At 45.4% G+C, this 19,339-nt stretch overlaps 1 protein-coding gene across 2 annotated transcripts in view; it reads left to right on the top strand.

The window, feature by feature from the left end:
- Positions 1-19,339, top strand: part of LRRN4 (leucine rich repeat neuronal 4) — a 169,562-nt gene that overhangs the window by 2,367 nt on the left and 147,856 nt on the right. Inside the window, exons 2-3 of one of the 2 annotated variants that reach the window (XM_085612637.1) lie at positions 7,718-7,794; positions 9,299-9,460. Coding sequence is in view for 1 of the 2 variants with exons in the window: in XM_085612636.1 (XP_085468762.1) it covers positions 7,787-7,794 (8 nt within the window). In the remaining variant the exon portion in view is untranslated. The remainder of the gene's footprint in view (positions 1-7,717; positions 7,795-9,298; positions 9,461-19,339) is intronic. The other variant, XM_085612636.1, reaches the window with a different exon arrangement.

Genomic DNA, 19,339 nt, shown 5'->3' with positions numbered 1-19,339 from the left:
TTAGGTGCCGTTGCCGAGCACCGGAAACCAATTAAGTGCCGGGGCTTAGCACCGGAAAGCCCCGGCTCAAATTAAGCACTGCGTCACAATCTGAAGAATGGAATTGGTTGGTCCAGGCCAAATAGTACCAATGATTAATATGAATCAAGCTCAACTGAAAGCCAGCCGTGGTATTTTGAAGTGTTGTAGCGTCTACTTGTGTCGATAATGTAATTTTACTTTTTTCAGAGCACGGGTTGGAGGTACACACGGGTGGACGGCGTCCACCCACCTTTTTTCACAGGGTGAGCGTCGTCCACCCTGCCAAGAATTTGGGCCCCTCTGAATAATGTGCTGAACTCATCCCGGTGTAATTTCCAAACACCGGGACACTTTCAGCAGCGTCTGCATGTTGTCTGCTATTCATCTGCAACAAGCAACAAGGTGCAGGCGTGGACGGGGCTTTCTTATTTAAGACTCCTGCTGGGCCCATAACAAAGGCCGAATTTGAGGGGTCATCAGGCCTCCTTTTGTTGGAGTCTCTTCTGGCTGGGTGCAGTCAGGAGCCTCACACCTGATGCAAATGAAGCAGAGGTGAAACAAAGGCTCTCACTTTGTTAGCACTTTACACATACTTAAGAGAGGCAGCTTTTTTACTTTGGTCAGTCCCTGTTTAGGAGATATGCATGTACTGTAAGAATATCAGATGTGTTGATCTTTCCTAGTATTTACACAAAGCAAATTGCATGATATAGAGCTTACTTCCCTTGAGGTGGTTTCAAAATAATTTAAGTACCACAGTTTTTTCTTGTATAGCCCTACTCATTCCAATGCAGGGTGTCAGAGCGCTTTACATCAATACTTGCATATTACATGCACAATAAATTATATGTTTGTAAATGAATGTACAGGATGTGTTACATAAAACTGGGGGATTGCAAGGTGTAGAAGTGACATATCATCTTCCATAGCTCACTGTGCTATAATCCTCGCAATGCGCTCAAACGTACACATTATAGACCTGCAAACATATATAACAGATGCCAAGCATCATTTACAGAAAAGAGGGGTGGCGTCTCGCCAGGATACGTCAGGACAAGAAGTCGGGGATATCTTGAAAGGACTCCTTCCATTCTGGGGCTCAATAGCCAACAGTAGAGACATAAGACAACTAATTTGAGTTGTAGAAGCCACTGTCAATGACACAGCTGGAGCTTTGAGTAACATCACTGCAGAACTCGCTGCTGACCGCCTTGTCACGCTTCAGAACAGGATGGTATTAAATATCATCCTTGCTGACCGTGGGGGTGTATGCAGATTGATCGGATCTAGCTGCTGCATTTTTATTCCAGACAACGCCCCTACAGTATACCAAGCCATCTCTAAGCTACATAAGATCGCTGAGTCCGTTCACCAGGATGAAGGGAATTGGTCTCTGATGGGATGGTTTGGGGGACTACTGTCTACATGGGGATGGAAGATTCTTACCTTTGTCGGAGCGACTTTGGCTATTCTCTTCTCATGTTGCCTTTGCCTACAATGTGGTCCAGCTATATGCGGGCTCTGCGCCACCCTGTGTGTTCCAAATCCGGTGGCACAGAAAGCAGCGGACACAAAGGTAATGCTGCAACAACAGCTTGTAGATTTCATGGCTATTGAAGTCGATTCAGATTAACAACAGCCTCTGGCTTCTTTGCCTGAGTAATGGTAAAAGGAGGGTCTGAGGAAATTCAAATACGGCCCCATCTTTTCTTGTAACACCATTATGCTGTTGCCCTCACTCAGGCCCCTTCAACCTTCATAGCGTTTCTTTTTCGTTCTATACTGTTGCACATATTACACGACCTTTCCTATTTCCCTGAGCTAAGTCCATTCTGAGACCCGGCTCGAAGCAACTAATTCCCCAGATAACCATCTATTGACCCTTGGTGACCGTTCTCGGCCTCTCCAGTTGTTTTACGAATCACCATCTTCAACACGCAAACACGTCCTGTCGTAAATTAATTTAACCAAGGAATGGCTATGCCACCTGACCTATAGGGTCGGGTAGAGGACACGACCTTAGGGAAGGAATTTCTATTACCCATTATCCTGTATCTTGTACAAAGAATGTTTTCTTGTGTATGATTTGTATTTTTATTGCACATGGAGGGGGTTGTTGCTTTAGGGGATTCAAGCGCTGCAAACGACTGTGAGCCACGGATTGAAGTGGCAGTCTCCTGAGAACCTACCACTGATGTACTTCTAGGACAACTGTACCTAGCTGCAGCTAATAAATTGAAGTTCCTATGCCAGACAGAGTGTTCCGTGTCTCTGTAATTTGGAAGGCGAACTCAGAAGATTTCAGGCGTACCCTGCGCCGCCAGGCTTAATGAGCCCGGTTCTTCAGTATTCGGACAGACGGTCGGGATCGTACTTGCACGCTCAGACTTGTGTTTTACGATTTGCACGTAAAAATGTCCAGCTCACTCTCGTACACTTTTCCCGACGATATTCGGACGTAAAAACTTTCCGACGCACTCTCGTAGACTTTTCCCGACGCTATTCGTAGATATTTTTCACGTACGAATTGTACTTGGCCATTTGTACGGTACTTGTACGACTCGTACGTAAAAAAATACGGATACGGGTCGTACGCAAATTATTTTTAATGGATCGGAATCGGCACCATAATGTTACAGGACTACAAAAAAGTGTAAACAGTTAAACAAAATACCCTTCAAAATACATGTGCGATAAAGGTCAGAGAACGGTGAATGTTGTGATCAGTGGCATAGTTCTCAATAGTGCTGTAGATGCAGTGGCACCAGGGCCCAGGGCTGTAGAATTCCACTGCACCACAATTATGTATTTTACCACTCAACTCGGGTGGGGACATCACCTTTGCCTGTATTAGGAGCACTTGCTATGCCACTAAACGTGAAGACTGTAACATTGCCCTCGGTTTTAAAGAGCTTTCAAGAGTTTTCTCATATTATGTGTATGTATTTGTTGTTTTATAGAGCATGAACTTCACCCGTAAGGATTTCATAGCTCCTCAGAAGGAGAGTGTGGAATCCAAGCATCAGTCAACCACGTATTGACTGATGAGAACAAAGTACATATGTTATTTACAAAACAGTGTGTTAGAACGGGGTTTCCCGGTAGGCTAGGGCAAGCGCCAAAGCCAGGCAGAAACCCCCGTTCTAGTCAGGGCGAGGGAGCTACACCCTGAGGATAAGCCCTGCTCACCCCCTTGGTAGCTTGGCACGAGCAGTCAGGCCTATCCCAGAGGCAATGTGTAAAGCGTTTGCGCAACACACACACACAGCGGTGACACACTAGGCCCACTACAAAAGAGACTCCACACAAGGTTATATAAAAATAGCCTTTGTATTACAAAAGCACATTAGAATTACAATCACAGATATATACGCTGTGCCAACTGGCACCAGGTAGCAATTTACAAGGGACTATATACAGGGCAGCGCCAATCGGGTCGCTACCAGAACCATCACAGCATAAACAGTAAATGCAACCAGCCAGTAATAACAGCCAGTAGCTACTGGTAAATTGATAAACTTAGCACTATATCATGATAGGCACAAATAACATTTAGATCAGGCATGAACCTAAAACATCATAGTGTGACATAAGGCCTAATCACATGAACATTGCATTAGGAGTAACCTCCTTAGACCAGACATAAGCCTAGATCACCATAGCAGGATTGCAGGCACAACATTAGCATTAGGCATGGTCATAGCGTCTCATAGGGCATGAAAATCACATTGTGCAGAACATCAACATGAAGGCACTATACACCAACCCTACTTAGACATAGAAATACATTACACATAAATCATGGTGCATGAATTATCAGTAGAAGCACAATATGCATTACTAGCATGTCATGCCCCTCGTTGCAGCTGCCCACGCTCTCGTGGTGCAGCTGTTAAAACAAGTACTGGCACCACTGTGCCCGTTGGAGCCCCGCTCTGGCACTCTGAAGTTCCAACAAAAATGCCCAAAAGAAGAAACGTTGCAGCGGCCCCCGACTGCGACGCCGCTGGGTAGCCAAAAGAAGGAGACTGGCACCCAAAATAATTGCCCCTGTGGTGCAGCTGCCCGCTCCTGCGGTGCAGCTGGGTAAAGTAAATCAGCCTAGTACTGGGAAGTGGGAGCCCCCCTTCTGGGGACTAAAGAGTTAAAAAATGCCCCAACGTTGCAGCGCCCGCTCCTGCGGTGCAGCTGTGGCCAAGGTGAGCCCCACACAACCGAAGAAGAAATAGACAAGAGGCTCAGCCCCACTCACCGGGGCTCGGTGCGGCTCCTCCGGTCTCCTGCAGCACAGTTGTTTCCTGCGGATGGCTTCTAGCCGAGGACAGGCACCGGTACGTGCCTCGACAGTCCCTGCTCTTCCTGAACCCCTACGCTGCTCACCAGGACATGTAGGCGGGGTAGGCTCCTGCCTCGGACTCCACCTGGTCGGCTCTCTGCTCCGGTGTCCTCCCTCTGCATGCGGGGCTCTCCCCAGACATGGGAGCCCCGCCAAACAGATCTGGGCCTCTCCTTGCTTCCTGTTGCTAGCACCGCTGGGCTCTCCCTAACACACGGGAGTCCCGCGCAGGCATGCCTGCCTCCGGGACTTCGTCCTAGCTGTGACCACTGACTTCACCCGGTCCCCTTTCCTGGGACCGGGACTCCCACTTGGGCCTGTGAGGCTCCGGACGTCCTCCTGCTTCCGTCCGCAAGGCCCCGCCCACGTCCAGGCGTCCCGCTTGGCTTCCGGCTTGGCTGCTCCTCTCAGCGGCGGCTCCTTTTCAGCTGCTCGGGTCGCAGTGGTGAAACCTGGCAGTGACACGCAGAGTGGGCTCCCGCTTCCAAATAAAGGCAGATGCGGGGTGGGCACCCGCTGGAGAGTGCACACACGCAGGGTGGGCACCCGCTAAACAGCATGAGTGCGGGGTGGGCACCCGCCAGATTTTCTGGCAAAATGTGGCATAAACGCGGGGTAGGCACCTGCTAGTAAATATGCAGGAGATGCGGGGTGGGTACCCCCACTTTTAAGAATGCAGAAAACGCAGGTGGACTCCCGCTGTTTAAATATGCAGGGTGGGGGAATCCCACATGCCGGGGATTCCCTTGTTGCGGTCGATTTCCCAGCAGTGCCCTGCAGGACACCAGCTCCTCTCTCTTCCCCCTGGGGCGCAGTGGTAGCGCTCAGGAGACGCTAGAAAGCAGGCAGAGTTGGGCAACAATCCCAGAGTGTAGAATAGAGTTGCAGCGTTCACAAAGCGCTAGGTCCAAGATGTAGAAGCAAGGCTGGGCAAGGTCAGCAGACCTGAGGACAGCACACTAGGTAGAGCAGCATTTCCTAGGAACAGTCAAGCACAACAAAGAGGCACTCGCTCCCGTAAAGCAGCCTTTACTCCTGCAGATTGTCTTCCAGGTCCAGTAGAAGGCAAAGGGGCAAAGTTGGGCACAGGGGCCAGCACGCAGGGTCCCACGGCGGTTCCTCCTGGCAGAGTGTCCCCTCCAAGTCAGCACAAGCACACCAACAACATGGGGTCACAGCCCATGTATTTATACATCTTTCTGCCCTGCGTCTAGAAGGGGGCAGAAGCTTCTGGAAGGGGATAGGGGTAGGGGTTTCTGGAAGGGTCTTGGAAGTTCCAGTCCCAACTGGCACTGGGAGGGGTGTTAGTAGGGGGCGGAGCTAGCATTGTACAGGTCAGGCACAGACCTATTCAGGGACAGGGGATTCCTCTGCCCACTACTCCAGTTGCAGACCTTTCACTCAGCCTGACCCTGCCTCCCTGGAGCCACCCACTCCTCACCAGCCCCGGTCACTTCTAGAAACAGACATGCTGGCAAGCACACAGCACACAGAAATGCCAACTTCTAAACGTGGCATTCCTAAAATAGTAAAAGTAATTCTGTGCACAACATTGCCCAGGATTTATCATTTCCATTCCACACATACAACATGCCATACTTATTTTGTTTTATTGAGGAGTTATCCCATAAGGGGGGAGTTCCCAATGTTAGCCCATGGAGGGCAGAGAACACACGCACTCTGCACTGCTCACCAGTGCTAAAGTGCCCAGAGTCCTAAAACCACCAACACCATGTTAGAAAAAAAGGTTAGGAGGAAGGCAAAACATTTAGGGATGACCCTGCAAGAAGGGCCAAGTCCAACACAGTGTTTGTTAGAGATTTGCAGAGAAAGACACTACAAAGAGCATATAAGGTAGCAGTGAATCAACACTATAAAGTACGTAGAATCTAGGAAAGATGGGTTCTAAGAGAGGGAGAGTCTAACTGAGGAAGGATCTAAGTGAGAAAGGATCTAAGTGAGGAAGAATCTAAGTGAGGGAGAGTCTAACTGAGGAAGGATCCAGGTGAGAAAAGATCTAAGTGAGGAAGAATCTAAGTGAGGGAGACACTTTGGGCATCATTAGGATGGCGGGAGGACTTTGTCTGCCCGCCATCCTTTCGTAGAATGGGACCGCCCGCCATTGGTGCGGGGGTCCCGTTGGTGACATTAGGATGCACCCGCCACACTGGCGGGCGCATCCTGCATTCTTGACATCGCGGCATTCGGTGCTCTCTGCACCGCCCGCCGCAATGCCAAGAAGGCCTCGTGCTGTTTCATGCACAACGTGGCAGGCACCGCGTGGTGCATGCCATGTTGTGCATGGAACAGCAGGGGGGTACCATAGGTACGCCCCATGTGCACCCCAACCCCCCAGAATCCCTGGGGGCCCCCGGTCCTCCAATGTCAAAGACCGCATACCTTACGCCACGGAAAGGCATGTCCCCGCCTGCATACTAATAGGGATGGTGGTGTCTACCAGACCCCGCCACCATATTAACAGCTTTTCCGCGGATTGCCTACCGGCCGAAAACCGGCAGACGGTCTTTCCGTGAAGGAGTGAAGGAGTATTTGAGTGTATTGGGATCTAAGTCAGAGAGGATCTAAGTGAGGGAGGATCTAAGTGAAGGATGAACTAATTATGAGAGGATCTATGTGCAGCAAGATCTAAATGAGTGAGGATCTAAGTGAGGAGGAATCTAAGTGAGACATGATCTGATTGAGGCAGGATAAGTGGATATGGAAGTGCTAGAACCCAGTTTGCCAACAATCAAAGTACAATTTCATAATCACAGAAGTACAATTGGTCACACAAGTAGATGCTTGTGAGCAATAGATGACTAAGTAGTGGAAAATTAAGGGTAGGTGACTGGCAGTGGAAAACAGTAGCACTTAGGATTTGAGTTATGGAGGGTAAGAACCAGAATTAGTTAATAAGATTACTAATTCACATTGATGAATGTGTTTTTTAGTTCTTCACCCTCACCTCGCCAGAGAATGGTTGGAAAATCCACAGAAACCTCAACATTCCTTGCGAAGTCCGAGTGGGGAAAGAGAGCGAACCAGGGAAACATGAGACAGCACCAATGCTTTCTGTGGCAACCAGTCTGGGTTTGTTATGATTTTTCTCTAGATCACGGTCTCCAAAGTCGGATACCTTTTTTGCATTAGTTTCGTGTCAGTGACTGGTGCTGGAAACATTGTAGCCCACTGCCAGCATTGCCCTTAACAGTAATGTCGATCATTCTCAAATCAGGGTTGTTCAGTACAGCCAGTGCCAGGATGTCCCTTGTTGTAGCAGTGTTCTTAAAAAGTAACCATTTCACTCATTCATTCATTTAATTTTCTGCATTCATAATCTCTGTATTATTGTCTACACAGACCCTTCCTGCTGTCTACATTGCGCCAACATTGACCTTGAGTTTCAGCTTCCACAGTGCAGCAGTCGACATGTTTCGGTATGTTTGGAAATTATTTTTATAAGATCTGTTGCACCCAATACTGTTGTGGAGCTGAGCTCTGTGACTGTCAGGTTTAGGTTATTGAGAACAGCTCTGCGTTTTAGCTCACATCACTTTGCATCTTGCCACTTGAATGTATGATTACCATCATAAATTCTGACTACAGATAGGATGCAAATTGTGAGACCAAGATCAGCAGAGGTGCTTAGCATCAATCACATGTACTTGGGCATTGTGAGAACTCTGGGGAGTCCTATATACCAATGTAGGCGGTAATATAAATAGGTGTTACAGCAAACAAATGATGGAGGGAATGCTGACAATGCAAACAATCTCCCCCAGTCAAAAGATCTGGGTTAAATCCATCGTTCTTTTGCCCACTACGCCACCCCAGTTTGGACCCAGCCATATGCAAATCAGTCTTGACCCTGTGCCCCATGGGAACAGTCCAGACCGACCTGCCAGGTCAGGTCCTCCCTGAACCAGAAACAAGCATCCTGGGACCGGTTTCAGGGTATGTCACCCTTCTTCAGCCAGGCTAGCTTGACTCCAGGGAGGACCTGGCATGACAGTTCGGGCTGGACTGTTCCCATGAGGCACAGGGTCAAGACTGATTTGCATATGGCTGGGTTCAACTGGAACGGCATGGTGAGCAAAAAACTATGGATTTAGTCCCAGATCTCTGTACTGGGGTGAATGTATGACATTGTTCTGCATTCTGTCCATCATCTGTTGTTTTTGCATTTGTCACCCCGAGTGGGACGGGTATGCCCAGAGGTGGGTCCCGTGCTCTCCATGCCACTGCAATCAAGCTATCCTGGCTGAAGAGGGTTGAAACCCCGAAACCGGTCCTAGGATGCTGATTTCCAGTCCAGGGAGGACCTGGCTTGGCAGTTCGGGGTGGACTGTTCCCATGAGGCACAGGGTCAAGACTGATTTACATGTGGCTGGATTCAAACTGGAATGGCATGGTGAGCAAAAAAACGATGGATTAAGGCCCAGATCTCTGTACTGGGGTGAATGTATGACATTGTTCTGTATTCTGTCCATCAACTGTTGTTTTTGCATTGTTAATATAAATACAGCGCCTGCATATGCAGTTCGATGGGAACTGCCCTTCAACAAAGTAGAGCACTATCCTATGAGGTATTGACAGTGCCTGACGCCTGCTAACCATGGGCGCCGGGAGTGCAGGCCGGAGGATGCTGGCGACCCCCTTGGATTCGTCGTCATGTTGTTGTGCACATCGTCCATCCCTATTCTAACTTCCTGCGTTAGCGTACGTCTGATATACGTGCGTAAGGGATGCTTCGTTTAGTTACGTTGCACCAGTCGAGTCGGAACGCTTCTGACAAGAGTACCATATAGTCTTCCCGTGAGAGTGTAAAGCAGCTGTCTGATTGATGTATTCTTTATTGAATATGTAAGTCACACCTGAGAAACTAAAACGCCCTTCCGCTGACTGGTGCTTTTCATTAATGGCTGGAACATTCTTGGACAGCCCCTGCCCACCCTGCAGTCGGTGTGGGAGTCAGCGCGAGCCGTGGGCAGCAGTGCAGGGGGGCGGCAGTCGGAGAGGAGCAGCTCGCGCCAGTCCTGGCCTGTGTCAGTGTCACTCGCCTCCATCGCAGAGCAGCCCGGGCTGAAGCAGTCGCATTCTCTGGTAAGTACCTGCTTTTTTTACGGAGAATACTCGTCTATATTTGTTCGCAGAAAATAAGTGTTAATACAGCGAATTTCTGTTTGCCTACTTTCCCTGCGTGAGTGTACAGCTGGGAAATGTGTCTTGATATGCGTGGGGGTTCACGTATCTGGGTGACATCTGTAATTTCACCATATGCTCACTGGCCAAAGAAATAAACATGCGCCGCAATGAAACGAAAATAGACCGAAGAAGAACATTTTAAGACGCACTTTCCATTTTACGGTGTACTCTCCGTTGGATAACAGAGATTCCACTTGTACGTGCTTTGTTCTTTCCCATTCAATCATCAGTTTCAATGATGGAATTTGGCGCTGTTGTTGATAAGATTATTTTGTTTATGTTCTTCTTGTTGGGAGTGGCTTGCAGAGTGCTACTTGCCTCTCAGAAGCTGGTTTAGAATTTGGCCATCGCTTTCCGGCTGTTCCGCTGGCGAACTTGACCATGGGGCTAGGTAGTAGAGGACAGTAGAAAAGAACATCAGTGTCATTTTTATATATATTTTTTAATTATGGCTTTTATAAAGTACATTCGTAACTCCAGTAGTGAAACAAAGACATTTGTGAAAGCTAGGTAAAGAAAAATACACCGCCAAAAATCGTAGACACGTTGAAAGGACCTAAAATTTTAAGTAGGGAAGGATCACGTTGACAGAGCTTTATAAACTAAATTAGATCCCGGAGATCACACAACACAACTATACAAATGAAGCATAAGAAGGCATGTCTTGAGTTACGTGCAACATCAGTCTTTACCTTTGAAGCATTAGATAACAAATTCAAGAGCAAGGCAATTTTCCCTGACAAACTTTGATCTTTACCAAGCTTTGGGGGTAGATAATTGCATTAAAATGACCTGTTAGGAAATCAAATACAATACAGAAAATGTTAGGTATACAGCTAGAGTGGGTCATGCGAGACTGTCTCACACAGGGTAATCCACTAGCATGAGATAGAGGTACCCTTATCACAACAAAGAGTTTAAAAGGAAGTGAAAGAAGATAAGGAGTGCCCTCCACTCATTACCAAACCAACAAAAATAAACCCCAGACTCCTACACCCCATGTAATGCACTTCCAATTCACCACGTGAAATCCATTCCCATAGCTGCAAAAAAAACACATACGTCAAGGTTCCTAAGGGGTGTCAGTGTGGTGTTAAAACCAAGTAGCGGTTAGTAATGATAAAAAAAAATAGTCGACACCTCATGTAAGCAACCATAGTGCCAACTGGTTAGCAGTTCGAAAAGGTGGTGCTTCTCATACTCGGCGTACACCTGTGTATGTAGGAATGCTTGCCACGTCACACAGCAATATGACAAAAAGGATCTAGTAAGTGCCTCTAAAGCTATCCCTACAACACCTGTGTATTGGGTCCCCTGCTTAGGAATATGCACTATTCCAAAGCACTAGGTCTCATGACCACAAAAATAAAGATGTATTCATAGGGAGACCTTTCTCCTTTATTAACATAGAGAAACAGAACAGGTGATGGCTATGTCATACATGTTCACACATCGAAAAAGCCATTAAACAGTCAGGGAAATAATGTATACCATCAAAAGAAAATAGTTCTTAGAGGTGGTTCTTTCCTGGTACGCACACCCTGCCACCTTGGGTGACCTGTTCCACCAAGAACAGGCTCCAGGCTGACAAATTTGCAAACAAAAGGTACCAAAGCACACAAGAAAGTCCACTAGTTACTGTATAGTTAAAACAATAACGTACTTGAAAGTCCAAGTATGTGTCATTTGCATTTATTTCTCTCAGTATTAGTATTTTTCATAGTCCTTATGGAGTAAAGCGAAAAATCACAGACAAAGTGGCAGCGACACATGTTTCGTCACTGTGACTTTTTCGAGGCTGAATCAAGGTAATCAATATATTCAAGTGTAAAGTGGTGCAAGATTGCATCGTGCTTCGTCACAACAGTGCTTAATTTGTAAAATGTTAAGTGCCAGGTCTCTGACCAGGAGGCCACTGCAGCTTGCACAACCCATTGCCCTTGACATCGCTGCCAAAACAACTACTAACCATCTCTCTCGCATGTAAATGCGACAGTTCAGATTATATCAGGTCCCCAAAGATAAAGGAATGGCTGGGGAGGTAGGTATCAGCAATTTTAATGTATATTGTATTCCTAAACTACCGCTGTTCTGCTCATCTCTAATTTTGATGAGCAGCGCCACCATGTGGTGGACTGTTCTAAGTATGGTGTTGACAATTAGGTTGCGTTGCCGAGCACCGGAAACCAATTAAGTGCCGGGGCTTAGCACCGGAAAGCCCCGGCTCAAATTAAGCACTGCGTCACAATCTGAAGAATGGAATTGGTTGGTCCAGGCCAAATAGTACCAATGATTAATATGAATCAAGCTCAACTGAAAGCCAGCCGTGGTATTTTGAAGTGTTGTAGCGTCTACTTGTGTCGATAATGTAATTTTACTTTTTTCAGAGCACGGGTTGGAGGTACACACGGGTGGACGGCGTCCACCCACCTTTTTTCACAGGGTGAGCGTCGTCCACCCTGCCAAGAATTTGGGCCCCTCTGAATAATGTGCTGAACTCATCCCGGTGTAATTTCCAAACACCGGGACACTTTCAGCAGCGTCTGCATGTTGTCTGCTATTCATCTGCAACAAGCAACAAGGTGCAGGCGTGGACGGGGCTTTCTTATTTAAGACTCCTGCTGGGCCCATAACAAAGGCCGAATTTGAGGGGTCATCAGGCCTCCTTTTGTTGGAGTCTCTTCTGGCTGGGTGCAGTCAGGAGCCTCACACCTGATGCAAATGAAGCAGAGGTGAAACAAAGGCTCTCACTTTGTTAGCACTTTACACATACTTAAGAGAGGCAACTTTTTTACTTTGGTTAGTCCCTGTTTAGGAGATATGCATGCACTGTAAGAATATCAGATGTGTTGATCTTTCCTAGTATTTACACAAAGCAAATTGCATTATATAGAGCTTACTTCCCTTGAGGTGGTTTCAAAATAATTTAAGTACCACAGTTTTTTCTTGTATAGCCCTACTCATTCCAATGCAGGGTGTCAGAGCGCTTTACATCAATACTTGCATATTACATGCACAATAAATTATATGTTTGTAAATGAATGCACAGGATGTGTTACATAAAACTGGGGGATTGCAAGGTGTAGAAGTGACATATCATCTTCCATAGCTCACTGTGCTATAATCCTCGCAATGCGCTCAAACGTACACATTATAGACCTGCAAACATATATGTGAGGGCTTTAGATCTGATGTCACTTCTTGTGATGCCATTTCCTGTAAAGTCGTGGCTTGTGATGCCACTCTCTATGATGTCATTTCCTGTGATGCCATGTGTGATGTCATGCTCTGTGATGTTGTGTGCCGTGATGTCATGCGCCTTGCGCCGTGATGTTGCGCGCCGTGATGTCGCACGCCATGATGTCACTTGCATACTGCCTAACTAAGTTAGTCCCCCCAATTCTTGTTTTTAGGACTTGTGCCCTGTCTTTTGTTGGGCTATGTGTTGCCAAGTCTCAAAAAGACAGGTTTCTTATAGGAAGAACAGTTGAAACCTTCTAAGTTCATATCATAGGCAATCCAGTCCAGTAACTCATTGGGGGATATTGACAAGGAAGTGGCGGAGAGAGGCGTTAGCCTCCTTGGCTTAACGCCTCTCTTTACCACTTTGGAAAAGCAAGGCTGTACCCTATTCACAAGGATATGGTGCAGCCTTGCTTTTCCCCATCTGATGGCGCTAAGTTTCACAACTTAGCGCCAACGCAGGCACCCTTGCACCAGAGTGTAATGGTGTCTGCAAGCAGGGAGGTTTGTTTATGTACACGAAGGTATCCCTTCCTCCACATAAACAAACCTAAAATACCAGTTTGTAACTTACATGTGTGCTGCTTCATGCAGCACACATGTAAGTTACAAAACTGCATTTTAAAACAAGCATTGGCAAAGCCAATAGGTCTCGCCTTTAGGATTTATTGGCTTTGCCAATAGTTTTTAGCCATGCTGAACAGTATTTATCTGAATGCTTTGCTTCCCGATGAACTAGGTGCACAAACAACAAGATCACAGACATGTTTGACGAGGGTTAAAATACATCTGCAGACTGGATGTGAGAGGCATCTCAGATGGAAATGAGGGTTAGGCAAGAAGGGGCCAGCAGAAAAGCAAGACAGTGGTGGTTTGCATCACTGGTGAGAAATGAGCCTCCCTACAGCAGTGTGGTACTAAAAAAGCAACGCAACACAACACGAGGGGCATGGCAAGCCACACCATCAACTGGATCGGAGGAAGAACTGAACCAATGAGAGAGGGTGTGAGTTGCATCCAGAGCCACTGAAGTTGGCCATAGGGAACCAGGTTTGAGTTTCTGCTAAAAATCGCGTGCAAATCATACTGGGCAAATCACTTTATTGCGCCATGCCTACAAAATAAACATGACCTTGTGTCCTGCAACTGGTGTTCATGTAAAACGCTCCAATAGCTACTTTGCGCTATGTCAAAGATTTCACCTTACCTGTACCAGGTTAACAGTCAAATACAGAAATAAGCAACTGAAAGATGGCAGTTACCCTTTTCAAAGGACCTTCCACCATGTGTGAACAGATACTGCTACGTTTTTAGTAACTTCTGATCCACTTAAGCTAGAAATAATTATTTTTGTAAAATTATCACATTATGCAGCGGATGATGGATTATATGGCAAATGCGACAAATTCATAATTATGTGAAAAAAGCCACAATTTTAGCAACCCTGACAATTACAATATTCTTCAACTAACTAATTATCCATTCATTTATCGAAAGGTCCTCCTTGAGACGAGCCTGCTCTGGAACAAACATGCCAGTCTGCATCAGCTGTTTGTGTCTCGAGGGCAAAAGTAAAGGTCCTTTACTTGTGAAAATACCGGCCGGAGCATGATGGGGCTGGCTGCAAAAACACAGGGGGATAAAAGCCGCAAACTGCAACCAGTTCAACTCTACCAAAAGGAAATAGTAGAATATATTTACGGAATAAATAGAGATAATCCAACCCGTGGGGGCTGTGGTAGGTTAAGTAAGGTAGATGTTTTCCTCAAATTTTGAATGGGTGGCACGCTAATGTGCAGCACCACAGAGAGGAGCACAGGCAGACATCAAAAAACATTGAACATGTGTCTTGAACAAGCAACGCCCCCCCCCCCAGCGTGACGGACGCCAACAATGATAAGCTCAGCCGGACTGATATCATTTTCTGTAGAAGATGCGGATGCCAAGAACAAAAACCACTAAAGTCAGCCACATCACCTAAATAAAAAAAAACACTTCATCTTCCCACGCATACAGAGGAAATATAACCTTGTGTAAACATGTAATTTAAATGGTGTTCATGTAAAGCGCTCCGATAACTACTTTGCATTTTACCAATGCATATAAAAATCGATAGAGAGAAAAAGAAGGAGGAATACGGAGGGAAGGGACAAAAACGGGAAGGAAAAAAGGAAGACAAATACGAACAAGCACGAAAGTGAAAGCTCATTGAGGCACGCAAGGCTTAATGAGCCTTGACAAAAACCCACATGGTGGCTGCGCGTGCAAGCTCGCGTGAACGCAAGCGCTAGGCCACCGAAAGCCTGTGGCAGCACTTGGAAAACCCACACACTAAATTTCTCGCAGAGCAGCGCATGCGCTGGCTCAGCGAGACCTAAAAAAGGTTTGTTTATGTACAGAAAGGGACACCTTCTTGTACATAAACAAACCATGGCATTTTGCATTTTCCATGTGTGCTGCACAAGGCAGCACCCAGGGAAAATGCAAAAACGAGGAGAAATTAAGCATTTCTTCTCGTATCGCCAATTTAAGAGCAGGGTTTTCCTGGTCTTAAGTTTGGCGTTAGCTCCTATTTACGCTGCCCTTGTGAATAAGGGGCAGTGTAAATATCAATGGGTGTTGCAGTGGAACGCCCACCACAACACCCACTGCACGCCCCTTTCACGCTAAACACAGAGTGAAAGGGGGCCTATTCACAAGGCAGCATTAAGCCATGTTAAGTAGCATAACGCTGCCTTGTGAATAAGGCGAGGTCCCTATCGCCACCACAATGTCACTAAAAGTGATGTTGTGGTGGCAATAGGGGCTTGTGAACATGCCCCATTTTATGTCTTAAGAACAGCCATCCAATGTCCTCAAAAGCAACTCATTCCCCACATTCCCCACTTAGTAGAAACATGGAGAATTGGCCATCACGTGATGAATACCAAAAAATACTCAACTCATCCATATCATCATGGGGTTGAAAAACAAACGTTACACACCAGTGCTAACGATACGGCAGGAGGGCTCATATAGAGAAAACCAGTCATGAAGTATATCTAGTATGGACCAGGGAGTAATGTAAGGGTGCATAGTTGTTCTTATACCCCAAAAGTAGTGTCTAGTTGTGAAGCTTATGCCACTCCATTAAATCATTTAGACCTGTCCGTCTATTCCAACTCCAACGTCTATGCTTCATCCAGTCTGCTGTCAACCTGCTCTAACAGGGTCCACTCAGAGTTCATCAGACAAGGTTAGTGGTCAGTTTTCCTGCTCTTATCTTACTCATATGCTCCTGCATGCATGTCTTCACTTTCCTAGTGGTAAGACCAATATAGAAAAGGTCACAGGGGCATCTTAATCGACATATCACAAAACCAGTGTTGCCGTTTGTCAGTTTGTTTCGGAACCAAACACGTCCAATGCAGTGTAACACTCTTGGTTGGTTTTGTCAGCTTTCAGACACTGCACTCCCCATATGAGAAATAACCTCTTAAAGCTGTCAATGAGGTGTTAATACTAATTTGTTTTAGCCCTTGTATAAACCAATTTATCTTTAAGATTCTAGGATTGACGAAAGGCAAAACAAGGTGGTGGAACCACTTGTGAACCCACATTCAGCAAGTGCCAATTCCTGCAAATGACATTGTGCACTTTTGTAGCCAAAGGGTCAAAGATTATCACCACTCTGGTGCAATGTGTTTTGTGTTTTTTGTTCTTCTCCAACAGTGCCTGCCTGAAGGTGTTAGTGCTCTCTTCCAGGTATGGTTTATAACATGTCTCGGTTAGGTTCTATGTACATGTCTTTGCTACATATCTGTGGACTGTTCCATAAATCTGTGAATGTCAGAACATTTCCTGTGGTACCAAAGAAATTGCCCAAAAGCATATTGTCCTTCAAGGCTCTCGTCTGAAAAGATGTACAATGTAGAAAGGAGTCTGTATCCAACGGTGTTTGATGTACACATGCCACCAAGACACCACCACTAGCTACTATATCCAAGTCGAGATAGGAGGTTGACTATTTACTTATGTTCAATGTGAAGAGCAAATGTGGATCAAAGTGATTGAGCCATTGTAGAAGCAAATTTAATTTGGAATCTGGTCCCATCCGAATGCAGTCTCTTCCATAATGTAACACTTCATTCGAAGCTCATAAGCGAACTCCAAGTCAGGACATCGAAGGTTGAAGTGAGGATGAAGTCCGCACTTACTGTACACGTACGACCTTGAGGCGACAGGTTATGAGACTACTCTGACTCCCCTCTCAGGTCCATTAATAATACCTTACATTTTCGGATGTTGCATCATCACGGATCTTTGTGAATTGATACCCTTCTGGGATTTCATTCTTTACCGGTTACACCGACCAGCACTGCTACTTGATTCCTTCCTGGGGCTGGACTCTAATATTGAGAAAACCTTTTTCACCTGTTCCTTTTCAAAGAAAGAAAATTAATTTCCATACCCATACTTGCAGTGCAGCAGAGAGACTCATGAATCCACACTCATTAGGGTTTAGCTGTACTGTTTGAACTGAAGATGCAGCTCCATGCAAACTATTATAGACCCGATAACTTGCTGAGGGTCAAAACGTCATTGACAGATATTTGGCAGAAAAAGACAATCATTAAACTGTTTTTTAACAGTAAGCATTTTCCAAATCCCAATGAACTTTGAGCTTTTTAGAAATACCATTCTTTTCTTTAAGAAGAAAATACTTGAGTTCTAATTGCTATTCTCTTGTTACTTCGTTATCACTCGATGCGACGCTCGCATGATTGCTTTGAGCACTGTGTGTTTACACAATACACTGAGCATTTATTGTATATATTTTAATTGTTTTTGTTATAGGCTGCACCAATTTAATTTTCGATAAATAGTACTTTTGCTACAATTATAACCTTTGGTCGTATTTTCTTTGGCAACAATACTCCATATAGGTAATGTGTCGAATTATTAGTTTTTTCCTTAAAGTATTACCTAGATGGACTTTGTCATCCTATGCTACTCACTGCATTAAGTGGCATTTATTATGAAAACTATTTTCTAAACCTGAGCTTAGAAACATTCATGCCCCTTCCCCCACCACTTTGACAGCGAAGCCATTAGTCAACTAAGTAGCAAGTCAGTTGTCATATGTACCCTATAGGTGGCCTAGGTTGTTATGATAGATGGAACAACATTATTATCTATTAAACACGAGCAAGAGAGTTTTAGGTACAGCATGCACCCTGAAGTGCGGATTTTAAATGTAATTCAAATGATTGAAAGAAGTATTTCTCCATCTGCTCCCAAACTGAAGTTAACACTTATTAACTGTAATAAGTTTACCCGATGTTACTCTCTGAGAGAGTTAGCCTTGATAAAGAGAAAATCGAATTTGGGACTTTTTCACTACCAGGACAGGAAAACGTATCTACTGATGTACTGCTCTTTAAATACTATGCACCTTTTCCTATGAGTCTTTAAGGTCTACCTTAGGGGTGACATATAAGCATTAAAAAGGAAGGTTTAGGCTTGGCAAAAGGTTTATTTTCCCAGGTCGAAATTGCAAGAATAAAATTGCACTACAGGCTGCAGCAGCAGGCCTGAGACATGTTTTAACTAGTAACTTTAGTGTGTGACACAATGAGTACTGCAGCCCGCAAGCCACATTTAATTTACAGGCCCTGGGTAAAGGCAGTACCATATTTTATATCTACGTAAATTAAATGTTTCAACCATGGATAGGGCAATTTTACCATATTTCAGGGAGAGAGCACAAGCAGTTACCACTGGTTAGCAGTAGTAAAGTAAGCAGAGTCCTAAAAGCAAACAAAAACGGATTGGGCAAAGGAAGGCAACAATCTGGGGTGACCCTGAAGAAAGGGCCAGGTACAGTACAGTAAGAAAGGGTTTTGTGACTCACAATGGAAGACAGTGAAGCCAGGAAATAACTGGGTTTATGAGCCCCTTACATTTCAGTATCACTTCCAAGTGGGCTGACACATTTTGTATTCATTGTATTCTTTTTGGCAGAAATTAATTTTTGAAGCCTCTTCTACTTGCTTTTCCATAGACTACAAAAGAAATGACCAGCACTGCCTCAAACATACGGTGTAGAAGTGACGAGTGCAGATTTTTTCATGAGGCTTTGAAGAAAGACCTTAGTCTTGTAGACACTATTTATGAGTTTCCTGGTGTGCTCTGGAAAATCTCTGTGAATTCTGAAAAATTAGAAGCCTGCACCCAAGTGAGATAGCAAACCCGCAGATGCAGACCTCAAACTTTCTGAGAATCTGGTCCTTAGTTTTTCAGGTCATGTGGTCCATACTAATAGTATGTCACAGGGTTACAATACTATTGTACTTCAAATTAGACAATCATAGAACTTCACTCTCTCAGAGAAGTGAGACAAGTAGTACAAGGATTACTTAAGGACATGATGTGGGTTTAGACACTCAAACTACAGTATGACACTCTAATACCCCTTAAGGACCATTGAGCCAATCAATGCTTTACTTTATAAGAGAAAGTGTGCTAGCTTCTTCCTGACTACAGACATGATCC

Source organism: Triturus cristatus, chromosome 6 (assembly GCF_964204655.1).
Source record: "Triturus cristatus chromosome 6, aTriCri1.1, whole genome shotgun sequence".
NCBI lineage: Eukaryota > Metazoa > Chordata > Amphibia > Caudata > Salamandridae > Triturus > Triturus cristatus.
Note: the sequence above shows the minus strand (reverse complement) of the source record. Positions and strands in the feature narration are given on the sequence as shown.